This window comes from Hemiscyllium ocellatum, chromosome 14 (genome assembly GCF_020745735.1).
Source record: "Hemiscyllium ocellatum isolate sHemOce1 chromosome 14, sHemOce1.pat.X.cur, whole genome shotgun sequence".
NCBI classification, from domain to species: Eukaryota; Metazoa; Chordata; class Chondrichthyes; order Orectolobiformes; family Hemiscylliidae; genus Hemiscyllium; species Hemiscyllium ocellatum.
The window spans coordinates 43,774,189-43,789,683 of NC_083414.1; the positions used below are offsets into that span (position 1 = coordinate 43,774,189).

At 37.5% G+C, this 15,495-nt stretch overlaps 1 protein-coding gene across 2 annotated transcripts in view; it reads right to left on the reverse strand.

Moving 5' to 3' along the window:
* Positions 1–15,495, reverse strand: part of lrig1 (leucine-rich repeats and immunoglobulin-like domains 1) — a 117,759-nt gene that overhangs the window by 36,272 nt on the left and 65,992 nt on the right. For both annotated transcript variants that reach the window (XM_060835676.1, XM_060835675.1), the window contains exons 4-6: positions 12,053–12,190; positions 6,033–6,176; positions 320–463 (exon numbers count right to left, since the gene is read on the reverse strand). In XM_060835676.1, coding sequence (XP_060691659.1) covers positions 320–463; positions 6,033–6,176; positions 12,053–12,190 — 426 coding nt within the window. The remainder of the gene's footprint in view (positions 1–319; positions 464–6,032; positions 6,177–12,052; positions 12,191–15,495) is intronic.

Genomic DNA, 15,495 nt, shown 5'->3' on the forward strand with positions numbered 1-15,495 from the left:
ATACCACATATTGAACGTACAAGTTTGATGGCCTGTTGTTACAGTCACATATCAGGAGAGTGCATATGGGAAGTAACAAGATAGAAGGAAGATGAACAAAATAGGGACTACAGGGACAGAACATTAGGGTGGCAGGGGTAGAAATGCAAATGATTGATTGGCTTGTCCACCTACAGTCTTCATGAACTCAACGTGATGAACCTTTCTGTGCTGTAATGATTTTATAACAATGCAGAATCCTGCAACATAGTGCATTTTGGCAACAGATGACCTTCTAGAATCCTCATATCTGAGATATCATTTTGTAAACATAACTTACAAAATTTGCATCCTGGCAAGACCCCAAAAGGCACCATCCATGAGTTTGCTGATGTTATTTCTCTGTAATTTAAGCACTTCTAAGCTGTCTAATCCATGGAATGTTAGCCCATCGATGAGACGTATCCTGTTTCGGTTCAGTTCTCTGGAACATAAATGATGCAAAAACTTTTCCTCAAGTCTGCTTTCACTTGCAATTGTTCTCTCATTTCTGCTAGTATTAAAAATAGGCAGCTCCCAAATTAACTGATCCAAATTCCAAATGTGTTGAAATGATGAAAGTGAAAAGTATAGTGTGTTTGATTTCCAAAATTTAAAGTTTTCAGAACAAAACTAGTCAACAAGACCTGGTGCAAATTGAATATGCTTATGTTGAGACTGCCAAATATTTAGATTCAGTCCAGAATTCAAAACATACCAGAGGTTTGTCTTTGCTTTGCCACACCAGTATGTCACTGTTATGTCATCCCCAACTGACACAGCACATGTCACTAGACTTGTAATCCACAACATCTGCCATATGCAGAGTTACAGGGAAAAGACAGGAAATTGGCACTCAGTAACAGGACATGTGCAGGCTTAAAAGGCCAAATGGCTTCCTCCTGTGCCATAACAATTCAGTGAGCTTATGGAATTGAAAGTCCACCAAGGCAGATAGTAGAATTTACATTTAATTAATAAAGCTAGTTTCAGTAATGATGACCATGAAACCTATTAATTGTGATGAAAACGTGTCTTGGTACGACTGTCCTTAAAAAAGGAAGGAAATCTGGATGACATATGACTTCAGATCCACAGCAAAGAGGCTGATCTTAACTACCCTCTGAATTATCATAGCAAGTCACTCAGTTCAAGACAATTAGGGTTGGAAATAAATTCTTGGGCATGCCAGCAACAGTCAAATCCCACGAAAAAACAGTTTAAAAATTATGGAGGCACTGTCTGCTCTACCATCTGGTAGCTGCAAATTTCATAAGTCATAGAAAGCAGTCATGCGAAGCAACCCAATGATCTTTATTCTTAAGGCTAACATTAATTTCAGCAGTAATTCGACAAATTGCGTGAAACAAATGCGAGTCAGGTCTTGTTCTTTGTGATGAAAAATGTAGTCCCACAAATCTAAGTTTATATCAATCACAAACAACTACTATTCATAATTCCATTTGTCACGTCAATAATAACAGCAAGAGAACATTGCTCAGATCATCATTTTGGAATATCTGCACCAAATGAATTCAACAAAATTTTTTAAAAAGTCTTACTATAGATTTACCTAGCTTTGCTTCAGAGAACAGAAAGTCATAGATTCCTGTTTGCACCAATCGAGAAATACAAATGTTTCAATAATCTATAAATAATTTGGATACAAACATAGGAGGTATGGTTAGTAAGTTTGTAGATGACACCAAAATTGGTGTAGTGGACAGCGAAGAAAGTTACTTCAAAGTACAATGGGATCTTAATCAGATGGGCCAATGGGGCTGAGAAGTGGCAGATGGAGTTTAATCTAGATAAATGTGAGGTGTTGCATTTTGGAAAGGGAAATCAGGGCAGGACTGGTACAATTAATGGTAAGATCCTGGGAGTGTTGCTGAACAAAGAGACCTTGAAGTGGAGGTTCATAGTGGAGGTCGTTGAAAGCAGAGTTGCAGGTAGATAAGATAGTGAAGGTGACGATGGGCAGACGTACTTTTATTGGTCAGTGCACTGAGTATAGGAATTGGAAGTAAGACCATTTGGCCCATCGAGTCCACTCCGCCATTCAATCATGGCTGATGGGCATTTCAATTCCACTTACCAGCATTCTCCCCGTAGCCCTTAATTCCTTGTGACATCAAGAATTTATCAATCTATTTAGGATTTTATTTAGGATCATTCTATTAGGATTTATCAATTTATTTAGGATATCTGGTCAACATGGATGAATTGGACTGCCTCTAATCTGATCCATCATTAATGTTTTTATTTCACACAAAAAATGTTAATAGGAGATAAAAATAATGCAAAAGGGAGATATGATATACAAATACCACTTTTGGCAGAAAAGTAAGTAGTTATATAGTAAAATTAAGCCAGATATGCAACCCACTACCTATGCAGATAAATAAAAGGTGACAAGTAGGTAAGACCAGGGAAACCCAGCGGATGTGGTCTATCTAGACTTCCAAAAGGCCTTTGATAAGGTGCCACACGGGAGGCTGCTGAGCAAGGTGAGGGCCCATGGTGTTCGAGGTGAGCTACTGGAATGGATTGAGGATTGGCTGTCTGACAGAAGGCAGAGAGTTGGGATAAAAGGTTCTTTTTCTGAATGGCAGCCGGTGACAAGCGGTGTCCCGCAGGGTTCAGTGTTGGGGCTGCAGCTGTTCATATTATATATTAATGATCTGGGTGAAGGGACTGGGAGCATTCTAGTGAAGTTTGCCGATGATACGAAGTTAGGTGGACAGGGGAAGTGGGGAGGCTGCAAAAGGATCTAGACAGTTTAGGAGAGTGGTCCAGGAAATGGCTGATGGAATTCAAGGTGAGCAAATGCGAGGTCGTGCACTTTGGAAAAAAAAGAATAAAAGCATAGACTACTTTCTAAACGGTGAGAAAATTCATAAAGCCAAAAGTTCAAAAGGATCTGGGAGTGCTAGTCGAGGATTCTCTAAAGGTAAACATGCAGGTTGAGTCCGTGATTAAGAAAGCAAATGCAACGTTGTCATTTATCTCAAGAGGGTTGGAATATAAAAGCACCGTTGTGCTACTGAGACTTTATAAAGCTCTGGTTAGGCCCCATTTGGAGTACTGTGTCCAGTTTTGGTCCCCACACCTCAGGAAGGACATACTGGCACTGGAACGTGTCCAGCGGAGATTTACACAGATGATCCCTGGAATGGTTGGTCTAACATAAGAGGAACGGCTGAAGATCCTGGGATTGTATTCATTGGAGTTTAGAAGATTAAGGGGAGAGTAAATAGAAACTTACAAGATAATACATGGCTTGGAAAGGGTGGACGCTAGGAAATTGTTTCCGTTAGGCAAGGAGACTAGGAATGTGGACACAGCCTTCGAATTACAGGGGGTCAATTCAGAACAGAAATGCGGAGACATTTCTTCAGCAAGAGAGTGGTGGGCCTGTGGAATTCATTGCCGCAGAGTGCAGTGGAGGCCGGGACGCTAATTGTCTTCAAGGCAGAGATTGATAGATTCTTGATGTTACGAGGAATTAAAGGTTGGGGAGAATGCAGGTAAGTGGACTTGAAATGCCCATCAGCCATGATTGAATGGCGGAGTGGACTCGATGGGCCGAATGGCCTTACTTCCACTCCTGTGTCTTATGGTCTCATGTCTTATGGTCTTAATTTCCAAGTAAGGTAGAGATCACGTAGGACTTGACAGCAGGAATATAGCAGTTGGAATTTTGAACCTGCTCTACCTTTGATAAATATTTTCCCTTTTCTCTCTATCATTAGACTAAGATCTCTTACTTATAAACTGTGTCATCTATTTCTGGTCTCTCCCACAAGAGGAAACATCCAATGGTTCTTTAGCCTAGTAAGTCCATTCAGAAACTTACATGTTTCAATAAGATCACTTCTGATCAGTGTCTCACAGCATGGAACTAGACATTTCGGTAGAAGTACTCCATGCTGATCACGTTCCAAAACCAAACTAGTCTCACTTGCCCACATTTGGCCCCAAATATCCCTCCAAACCATTCCCATTTATGTACTTATCCAAATACCTTTTGAACTTTACCTTCATTCACCACTTCCTCTGGCAGTTCATTCCACAAATGAACCACTGTGTAAAAAAAGTTGCCCCTCATGCCCTTTTCAAATCTTTCTCTCACACTAAGAATATGCTCCGAATTTTGAACTCCCCCACCCTCGGGAAAAGACCCTCACTATTCACCTTATCTAGGCCTTTCATGATTTTATAACTCTCTCAATGCACCCCTCAACCTCCGATCCTCCAGTGACAAAAGTCCCAGCCCAACTCAAACCTTGTATTCCTAGTAACATCCTGGTAAATCTTTTCTGAACCCTCTCCAATTTAAGAATACCCTCCTATAGTAGACTGAGCTGAACTGTACACAGTACCAGAAGAGGCCTCATCAACATCCTATAAGACCTCAACATGACATCCCAACTCCTATACTCAAAGGTCTGAGCAATGAAGGCAAGCGCGCTAAACACCTTCTTAACCACCCTTAACCAACCATGTGACGTAAATTTCTATCCCTTAATTTGAAACCCTTAGTTTATCTGTTCTACAATATTACCCAGGGCTCTAACATTAATGATATAAGTCCTGCTCTTGTTTGTCTTGCCAAAATGCAATATCTCCTCTTTGTTCAAATTAAATGCAATCTGCCATTCCTCACCCCAGTGGACCAACTGATCAGATTTATCTGAGATTATGAAGCACTTTCTTTACTATCCACCATATTGTCAATTTTGGAGTCATCCGCAAACTCACTAACCGTGTCTCCTAAATTTGTCATTTATACAAACCATGTGAATGAAAACAAAAGTGGACCAGTATTAATTCCTACGGAACACCACTGGTCACAAGCCTCCAGTTTGAAAAAAACTCTACGAACACTTTACCATTTAGCCAATTTTGTATCCAATTAGCAAGTTCTCCCTGAATCATGTAGGATTTAAACTTTACTAAATTAGTCTACCACGTGGAACCTTACCAAAGACCTTACTAAAGTCCATCTAAACAACGTCCACTGCTTTGCTCTCATCAATATTTTTGGTTACTTCCTCAAAAAAAACTCAATCTTGTTTGAGTGATGATTTCCCTAATACAAAGTCATGCTGACTATCTTCAATCAGACCTGTCTCTCCAAATGCATGTAAATCCTAGCTTTCAGAATGACCTCCAATAATCTACACACTACCAATATCAAACTCACAGGTTTCTCCTTCCAACCTTTCTAAACTACAACAGCTGTGGGCTAAGTTGTTCAATATTTGTCATTGATATGTTAGTTGAGTGCGTGATTTTATTTAGTCTGGAATCCATTGATACTAACAAAAATTAGATTAGGATTCAGTCAAGACTTATCAAAATGATGTGCAGCAAATAAACTGCATAACAATGGACAATGGTAAAACAATTCTATGCATATATGAAACGCTAATTACACTTCATGCACAGAGATTCTGTGCAATTCCAGTGCATCCCAACAGTTGGAGAAATATAAAATTAAATTGTAGGAGGTACCAGTAATCTAAGCAATAAAGGTAACCATTGAAAATTAGATCGATACTGAACTTTCTATTACATTTGTACTATACATAGTAGCAACAGAACAATATGAACACTAGCTTACATCCAATCGCTATGACTTCACAGTAATGCTGGAGGAATATCATGACAATGCTGAATTTAACATCAAAATTAAATAGTTTAAGTTTGCATTAAATATGGAACTAAAATTCAGATCTTATAAATAGTAAGTAGTACAGGAAATTTTAAATGAAAAGATTTTTTTCCACTCATTAAAGAGGAGACCTATAACACTTACTTGTAAGTTAGAGATCAATTATATTTGCAATATACATTGCATTTAAATAAATGCTGAACAATTACATTAAGCATATCAGTTATTTATCCAGTGAATCTGCAAGAGTGAAAAATGATTCTGAAACAATTGACAAGTACAACCAAACCAGGATACACAAAATAATGAAAATTTTATCAGGGTTTATACTCACAGATGCAGCAAATGTGGCAACTTGAAAATCTTGACAGGTAGATGTGAAATCCGATTTTTGCTCAGTCGAAGAACTTGTAAGGTGCTTGACAAATTATCAAATGTGCCAGGTTCCAAAATGCTTATTCGATTGTTACTGAGATAGCTAAGAACATAGATTTGTAGATTACAGTGGAAATAATTACCAATGTTCAACAAAATCGTAACAAGTTTACAACAGAAATTTGCAATTTGAAAAAGATTAAAATATGGTGCATTCAAAAATAACATATGTATCATTTATGCAGTTGTAATCTTGCAAGTTTAAAGCTGTATTCAACAGTGAAAACAATGTATTCATCAAGCATGTAGCTTTGTACTTTTTTTGTTGGGTAAATAAGAGTTGGAGAAATTAACTTCAGTGAAATGGGTTTTCAGATTACTAAATGTTTCTCTCTAGACAATTACTTTTGTTATTACTTACAGAACCATAAAAGTTTGCAACACAGGAAGGCATCTCACCCAGTGTACCAGTATCAGAGAAACAGGGAGCTGCAGTGGGCTGAGTACAGTCATTCATTAATATCATGGTTGATCTTCTACTCAGCATTCTATGCCTGAATTATCCCTATAATCCTCTGATTTTTTTTTAAATCGCCTGATATCCAAACATTTTGCCCATCTCTTTGTTGAAATTAGTGACTGGAATGGTCCACTGCAGATATTCAAAGATTCACAACTCTGAACAACATTTCTCCTGAACTCCAACACATAATTCCTAATTCTAGACTGGGGAATTATCCAATTAAAATCCATCATATAGCTCAAGAATTATAGCCCAGATCTTCAAACAGTCATTACACCAGTGTTATCTAAAAATGTGTATCTGAATCCACTGACACATTAACTGTGCATAAATTGTCTGGTTTAAACTTCTGATGGGTAATTGCCCTGAACTGGAACCGTCCTAAATACATCTTCAACTCTGAGTTAGAGTCGGGGACTTCACAGGATTCTGACTCACTTTCACAAATAATTAACCAGGAAATATTAGGGGGCTTAAAATCTGCTCTAACTATACCACTGACATTGCCCGTCTTACATCTGACACTAGGCTGCACCTGCTACCATACACCCATATTCACTTATCTCTCTCACCCACACGCATTCACTAATTATTAAATGACACAATGTTAAGAAAACTAATTGCACTTCGAATCATTAAATAACAATGCAATTAAATATTTGAAATTAAAAGTCATTACATTCATTTGCAACTAAGTGATAAGAAACAGAAAGGAATTGCAAATAAAAACTATATAATACTTTCAGAAAATGGTACAGCAGCTCTACCGAAATGATCTTGTAGTTTAAAATTCAGGGTGTCTCCTGCTTCGCAGCAATTCTGGCATCGTGTTTTTTTTTGGCAAGAACACATGACTTCACTTCCTGTGCATTGTGTCTAGGCCTGCCTGGTTATCGATGATGGAGGTTTCAGGCATCAGCTTTGCAAAACTGCCCATGTCAAGCACAAACAGTTAAGCAGGTAGTTTTTCCTATGATTTGCAGTTGGAATAATTCCAACACAACAGTTCCACACCTGAAAAAAAAACCCCAAAGAACTGCAGATGCTGGAAATCAGAAATTGCTAGAAAAACTCAGCAGATCTGGCAATATCTGAGGAAAGAAAGCAGAATTAACTTTTTGGGTCCAACAACCCTCTTTTAGAGTCACTGAGTTTTTCCAGTAACTTCTGATGTAGTTGTGTCACAATATGTTTCAATGTGATCATTAGTCAGCTTCCAAACTCTTGAAAAAATTGATATGTGTCAGTTTCTCCTCATAGGATAATGAATTGTTGTTGCACTCCTACCAAAACCAATAAGCAAAGTATAACTGCTACAGTACTCAATGTGTAGCATAACAAGGCCTGCTACAATTGCAGCTACACCCATTCTTTTGTGTGCAATCCCTTTGTGACATTAGCTTTCTTCGTTATTTGCTGAGTCTGCAAGCTGATTTTATATATAAAAGGGACTCGGATTCTTCTCCTCACCATTTAAAAAAATATTCTACTTCTGTACTTTTCCTAACAAAGCAGATAACTTCACATTTCTCCACTTTAAATATTGTATGCCATGTTCTTATATCCTTGTGTCCTCCTCAAAGTTTACTTTCCCACATAACTTCGCATAGTCAACAAACCTGGATATATTACACATGATCCCTTCATTCAAGTCATTTTACACACGGCAAAGAACTCCTATTCAAGTACTGACCCATGTAGCACCTCAAATAGTTTCTGCCTGCCAACCTGAAAATTACTGATATACTACTTACTGTTCTGTCAATTTTGATCTATGCCAATGGATTTCCCACAATTCCATGTGTAATAATCTCATGCTACATTAAATGCTTTTTAAAAAAATGCCAGTGCAGTAAATCCACTGGTTCCCCATTATCTGTCCCACTACTTACCTCAAAAACTTAATAGCTTTGTTAACACACAATTGCCCTTCCACTTATCCAAGTTTGGTGTGATCACTTTTATCAAGTCCCCTACTCCCCTGTAATTACTTGCTGCAAGCTAATTTCCTGATTTATATTCTGCCCGACACTAGAACTGGAAGGCCAATAAATTACTCCACAATTCTTTTCTGCTTGTCTTAGTGCCATTTAAACTGATTCGGTACCTTGAATTTCTAAGGTAAGACCCTTTGCTTCCACTTTTGCGATCCCAGGTTTATGAATAAGGCCAATTTCTCCCAAATCCATTTACTCATTTCTTCTAAAGGTCAAACATCCTAGAGTATTTAATTCCCAACTTTGGTCATGACACAGTCACTCTTTAAAAACTAACGCATGAATTAATTTTTATTTATGCTATTAATTCATATGTTTTGGTTATTTAAAGATAATACCTTCTGCTTTATTTTTATTTTTCAGTGATGTTATTCTAATCACTAGTTTATTTTTGTCAATTTCTATTCCCTCAATTCAATATTTTTTATATTTTAAACATCTAAATTTGTGATTGTTAGTTATTTTATTTATCAGAATGTTGATATTTGCCTATAGCCTATCTTGCTGAACGTGGCCAATATATTTAAATACACAGGTGTTTTACACAGCAATGTGCAGACTTAACCCAGCTTACGTAGAAGCACATCTGATTAAATTGCTTCCTATTTCCCCAGTAATGGTGCCAGTGTCCCATGAATCAAAATTCATGCCTCCTATGCATTCATCAATGCATTTAAGTTTCTAATCTATCCTTAGGCCAATCTGCACACAATTCAACTAACAATTCAGAGATTAGGACATGCTGGTGCTTCAGTGGAGGGAAATCTAAAACTGCCACACTATTCCATACCTCTGCATTTTCTACTGCTTCAAATATTTAGTAACACTGAATCAGAAATATTTTAAAACTAGTCACTCCAGAATAACTTTATTAGCCCTACTAAATAGTAGATCATTTCCCAATTCTACCAAGATGGATCCGTTCTCCCTTTATTTGTCATATTTAAAAATAACATTTTTTTATTCTTCCCTATTTGTGCCATCCATTTGGAAATTAGAAATTAGAAATAAGTCTCTGTTCTTAAAATAAAAAGTTTTAATCAAAATCTTAATGACGTGGAAAAGAACTTTGTTTAGGAAGTATTAACAATTAATCAATATCACTTTGATATCCCAATCTAACAATTATAAATTGTGTTCTTTTGACTCAAACAAATTTCTCCCAGTTCTCTCCTATAGCCCCAAGAAAATTTCATTGTCTTGTTCCAAAAAATGCCACTTTTTTTTTTGTTTCCTGCACAAGAATCTGGTTCTTGTTCTGGAAGATTAGGGTAAAATGTTGAGTTATTTCTGCCAACATGCATAACCTCACATTTTCCCAAGATTTTACTGACTCAGCTTGCCCATACCCCATGTAGGCTCATTGTGTCATCCTTACTAGTTGCCTTCCCACCTAATTTTATGTCAGCCGCAAACTTGCAATACAAGATTCACTTCCATTATCCAAGTCGTTAATATTTCTTTTAATGGACTGATCATTGTGGCAGTCTATCAGTTACAAGTTGCCATCTTGAAAATGCCCCCTTCATTCCAAGTCACTATCTTGTATTAGTTAGCCAATCCTCTATCCATGCTAATATTCTACCCCCAGCACCATGGGCTCTTGTCTTAAGTAGTGTTATGTATTGTATCTTATGAAGTGCCTTTTTGAAATCCAAACATTTTATAACTACTGGTTGTCTTTATCTACCTTGCTCATTACCTCCCCAAAGGACTGTAATGAATTTGTTAAGCATAATTTCCCTTTTACAAAGCCATGTTGACTTGGTTTCATTTAAATGTATTTTTCTAAATTCTCTGCTATTACATCATTTATAATGGACTCTAGCATTTTCTCAATGACAGATGTACCTTTTTTTGTCTCCTTTCCTTGAATAACCAGGTGACAACCAACAAGTTGCCAGATTTACTGAACTCTTTTTCATATTTTGATGTGTTGTCACTTGAACTTTGACCGCTAATTTATTTGCGCTGTCAAAACATCAGTGCACTATAATTGCCATTGAACTTTCTAACTGATTACAAACATCTAGCTTCTGAAGTTCATTTGATGACTCCAAATTATTCACGTTGTGTTCTCGCCGGTTAACTCTACCGCAGTCGAGTTTTACCATAAAGAGAGAATTGTAAAAGTGAAGTGTTGCTCATCGTCACGTTAGAATGTTTAAGTTGATTTGATAAGTTGGAATGAAGAAATGGAATATTTTACGGCAATCAGAAAATTTATATTTTTAAATTAATTCTGATTTATCCTAATAAATCATTTTCTAATTTAAAAATAAATGGCAAGTATATGTCTACAGATCTGAACTGGCAATAATATACCTTTATAATCCAGAAATACTATCCTCCCCCCCCCCCCCCCCCCCACCCCCGAAAGTTCTTACAAAACTAGGTGCCTTTTTTTATTGTTTCGTACTCCCATCCTTCAATCCTTGACACAATCACTTGCATTATTCCTCCCTTCTTAATTCTTGTTATTCACACGGTCCTTCTTACCTGCCGCTACCATCTAGATGTTCCACCGGCTACAGCCTGGGCATTTTCAGGATGTAGGGCGTGTTCTGTACATCAAATTTCAGGAGCCAACTTCACCAACATTATATTTTCATTCCACAATGCCCATACAATCCCTTAAAAGATTACTCATTATCCAAGTTCTTCCCATCTCTATCTTTGTTTCAAATAAATCAAATGTGAATTTGAGTCTGCCTGGGCTCTATTTTACACTGATTTCTCCTCCCCATCTCCTTCACATCAAACCCTTTAACTTTGCTTATATTGTGTTGCATCCTCACCTTTTTCAAGTTCCTACTCAATAGTACTCTAAAGCTTTCTGTATCTCCCTCATGCTAATCTAGTTTCTGCACACATCTTGCCCACAGCATTTTCAACCTGTAACTAACTCACTATAAAACAAGAGTGACAGTTATCAAATATTTGGGTTTGTGCTTGGCCCTAAGTAAAGCAGCTCATAGACATTCCTGTCACTTTACATAGGAGAAAGTGCATTCAAGAAATGAAAGCAACTTTTAAGAGATGTGCCTTGCTCAATATATTACAGCTACTTTAGCAGCATAGTTATAATACAAGTAGCACAAGTGTTTTTGGCAAAAAGGAACTCAATATTCTCTGCTTAGTTTCACAAATGAATAAATGGTCACTCACTCAAAAAGATTTTAAAAACCCAAGAAAATAAAAATGGCAAGTGTGGACAAACAGGCAACTGAAGTAGCTCTGCAATGTATATTCAGTATAAACTTTCTTACTAATGTAATGGCAGACCTGGGGCAGGCTTTGGTGGTTCTGGGGTGGTGGGTGATGGAGCAGTGAACAAACAAAACAAAGTAATGACATGAATAACAATAATATCTTTATGATTCAAAAGTCAAAAACTGCTGTGCACTTTTATCCAACTGCCTGTGCATTATTCTAACAGTCAGAGAATAAAGTACTCACAGGTCTTTAATTTTGAGTTGCCATGGAAAGCAATTATTTTGCATTTCAGTAATTTCGTTGTAGGTTAGGTCGAGTGTTTCTAGAGAGTGGTAGTAGCTCAAATGATTTGGCTCAATGCTGCGTATCTTGTTGTGGTGCCTGTTAAAAATAAAAGTCACATATGAAATAAAACTTCAAAAATATTAAAACAAAATAACTCACTCATCTATTTTGTCATGATGACAGATAAGATCCCAAGTACATATGGGGTTGAAACTTCAGTACAACCGTCAGTGTTTTTATAAAAAGACAACTGCTGCAGCCAAAATATCACTGTAGATGGAGCTCCATAAAACTTCACACCTGTAAAAACTCAAGGAAATGAAAAACAACTAATAAGGAAGATATAACGAGAGGCTGACTACCCAATTTTCTCAGAGAAAGCCACTTCCTGCAGACAAGAGTTTGTATTACCCGAGAAACAGAAAAAAGGGTGAGACATTGACAACAACTCCTAGCTTATAGGTGTAATGGCTTGATTAGGTAGCATGTGTATTAGTTTGCTGAGAGGATCACAGCTTTGCAGCAGTGATGAAACACACCTGCACTGCAGGTAAAGAAGAAATAAATGAATGTTGTTCGAGCACAAGAGGTTGTAGGTTGTGTATGGCATTACTTTCTCTTGTGACGTGAAGTAACTAAAAATAATGCACTTCTGTTAAAGAAAGAAAATCTGGTTAAATTTCCTCATTTTAAACCCAAATACATTTGCTGTAGGATGGCAAATTCCACAAGGAATTGAGTCACATTTAAATGAACTTTGTCACCACCAATCAAGGGGGCAGGTGAAAAAAGCAAGCCAGTTCATCCCTCCTCACCTGGAACTTAACAATTTGGGATATCCTATTTGGAACCATAAATTGGAAAACCCCTTCACAATAACAACATACTGAAAACTGCAATTTGAAAACTAACGGGGTTAGTCAATTTGTTCTCTGCACAAACATACAAATTATCTTCTGAGTCAATCACTACCTTTGTTAAATACAGATGTAGCAACAGGGCTTATCATTTATAAAAAGGACAGTAAAACTGGAAATTGTATGAGGCTAATTACAATGTATTATTACTATTAACATCACTGCAAAATCTCAAGGTTAAATGTTATTTAGAAATGGTAAGAAGCAGCAAACCACTGTGAGCTCCACTGCTACAAAAAATTTCAGGAATACAAAATTTTACACACTGACTTAAATAGATGGTGCTTACTTACTCTCAGATTACAAATCTTAGCAGGACTTATACACTTAATGGTAAGGTCCAAGAGAGTGTTGCCGAACAAAGAGACCTTGGACTGCAGGTTCATAGCTCTTTGAAAGTGGAGTCGCAGGTAAAGAGAATAGTGAAAAAGGCGTTTGGTATGCTTTCCTTTCTTGGTCAGAGTATTGAGTACATGAATTGGGAGGTCATGTTGCAGCTATACAGGACATTGGTTAGGCCACTGTTGGAATATTGTGTGCAGTTCTGGTCTCCTTCCTATCGGAAAGATGTTGTGAAACTTGAAAGGGTTCAGAAAAGATTTACAAGGATGTTGCCAGGGTTGGTGGATTTGAGCAATATGGAGAGGTTGGATAGGTTAGGGCTGTTTTCCCTAGAGTGTCGGAGGTTTACAAAATTATCAGGGGCATGGATAGGATAAATAGACAAAGTCTTTTCCCTGGGGTCAGGAAGTCCAGAGCTAGAGGGCATAGGTTTAGGGTGAGAGTGGAAAGATATAAATGAGACCTAAGGGGCAAGTTTTTCACGCAGAGGGTGGTATGTGTATGGAATGAGCTGCCAGAGGATGTGGTGGAGGATGGTACAATTGCAACATTTAAGAGTCATTTGGATGGGTATATGAATAGGAAGGGTTTGGAGGGATACAGGCTGGGTGCTGGTAGGTGGGACTAGATTGGGTTGGGATATCTGGTCGGCATGAATGAGTTGGACCAAAGGGTCTGTTTCCGTGCTGTACATTTCTATGACTCGATATCAATATCAAAAAGAACGAACGCAGTTGACTCTTAATACAAAGTGAGGTGTTATATAGTAAACGCCAAAGTTACTTCTTTAAAACAAAGAAGTGTGAAAAGCAACTGTCCTATCAGGTATAGTTATGAAATTATACTAAAGTAGGCCTGTATCAGTTACACTACACTGCCACACTTGAAGATGACAGCAATAGTTCTGATACAGGAGAACAGTTGTGTGTGGGGCCAGGCACAACAATACATACTTATGCTGAATTCTGAGACATAATGCAAATAGGTAATGTCTGAATAGCATTGTTCCCACCAGCTTACCGAAGCAACTTATTCACACTATTTTACAAATAATTAAAGAGCCAGTATGAAAATGCTATTGGACGAGAATTAAATCAAGGCTCGAAATAAAATACAAGATAGAACATTGCAAACATTTTGTAACTTAAAAAGAGTGCATATTTTCATTTTTAACTTGCTAATCAACAGAAGATGTATTTTATGTCCATTCTGAAGGACGGTCCTGAATCGCTGACCCTGCTTTTTGCACAGATGCTGCCAGACCTGCTGAGTTTCTTGAGCAACATGTTTAAGGTATGTTTTAGACCACTGAAAGGATTTTTGTTTCAATCTAATCAGTTCTTTCAAAACAATTTAAACAAATTACAGCAACTAATCACTAACATTTGATCGTAATAAGTGATCACAGAACCCCTACCATGCAGATAGAGGCCATTCAACCCACTGAAATTGCACTGACCCTCCGAAGACAGTCTCAACCAGATACACACCCCACCCCTGTAAATCCATAAAACTAATCCAGCTAGTCTGTACATCCCCAGATATTATAGGACAATTTAGCTTAGCCAATCAACCTAACCTGCACATCTTTAGACTGTGGAAAGAAACCAGAGCATCCAACGAAAACCCATGCAGATTCGTGAGAACATAGACAGTTGCCCAAGGTTAGAACTAAACCCAGATCCTTGGCGCTGTGAGGGAGCAGTGCTAACTGCTGTTCTATCCAAGGTTGGTTGCACATTTGGTTAGTTACATGAAGATAGAGTATTTTACACTTCAGATGTATATTACTCAAGCACAATCATAAATTCTTGGAGTAAGTTTTGCTATATTTCTATACAATTTATACATCCAAGCACAAATAACTGAATTAGATTGTAAGTGCACAATTGAAACAAAAACAAGGCACATTCAACTATTTGTGATAAAACAAACTAATAAACTCAACTCTGCCACCACATGCCCTATGGAAATTTTAACATTGAAGGATGACAAACTGCAATAGTTAAGGTGATGTTTTAGTTGCTTCCAGGTGCCTTTTAATTTCAGCTGTGAGCTTTCCACAAAACAGCTGTACTTTCAAGGTGATGAATTATTTCATGCCAAAACCAAATTTCCTTCAACGCTTCCCCAAGTAATTTT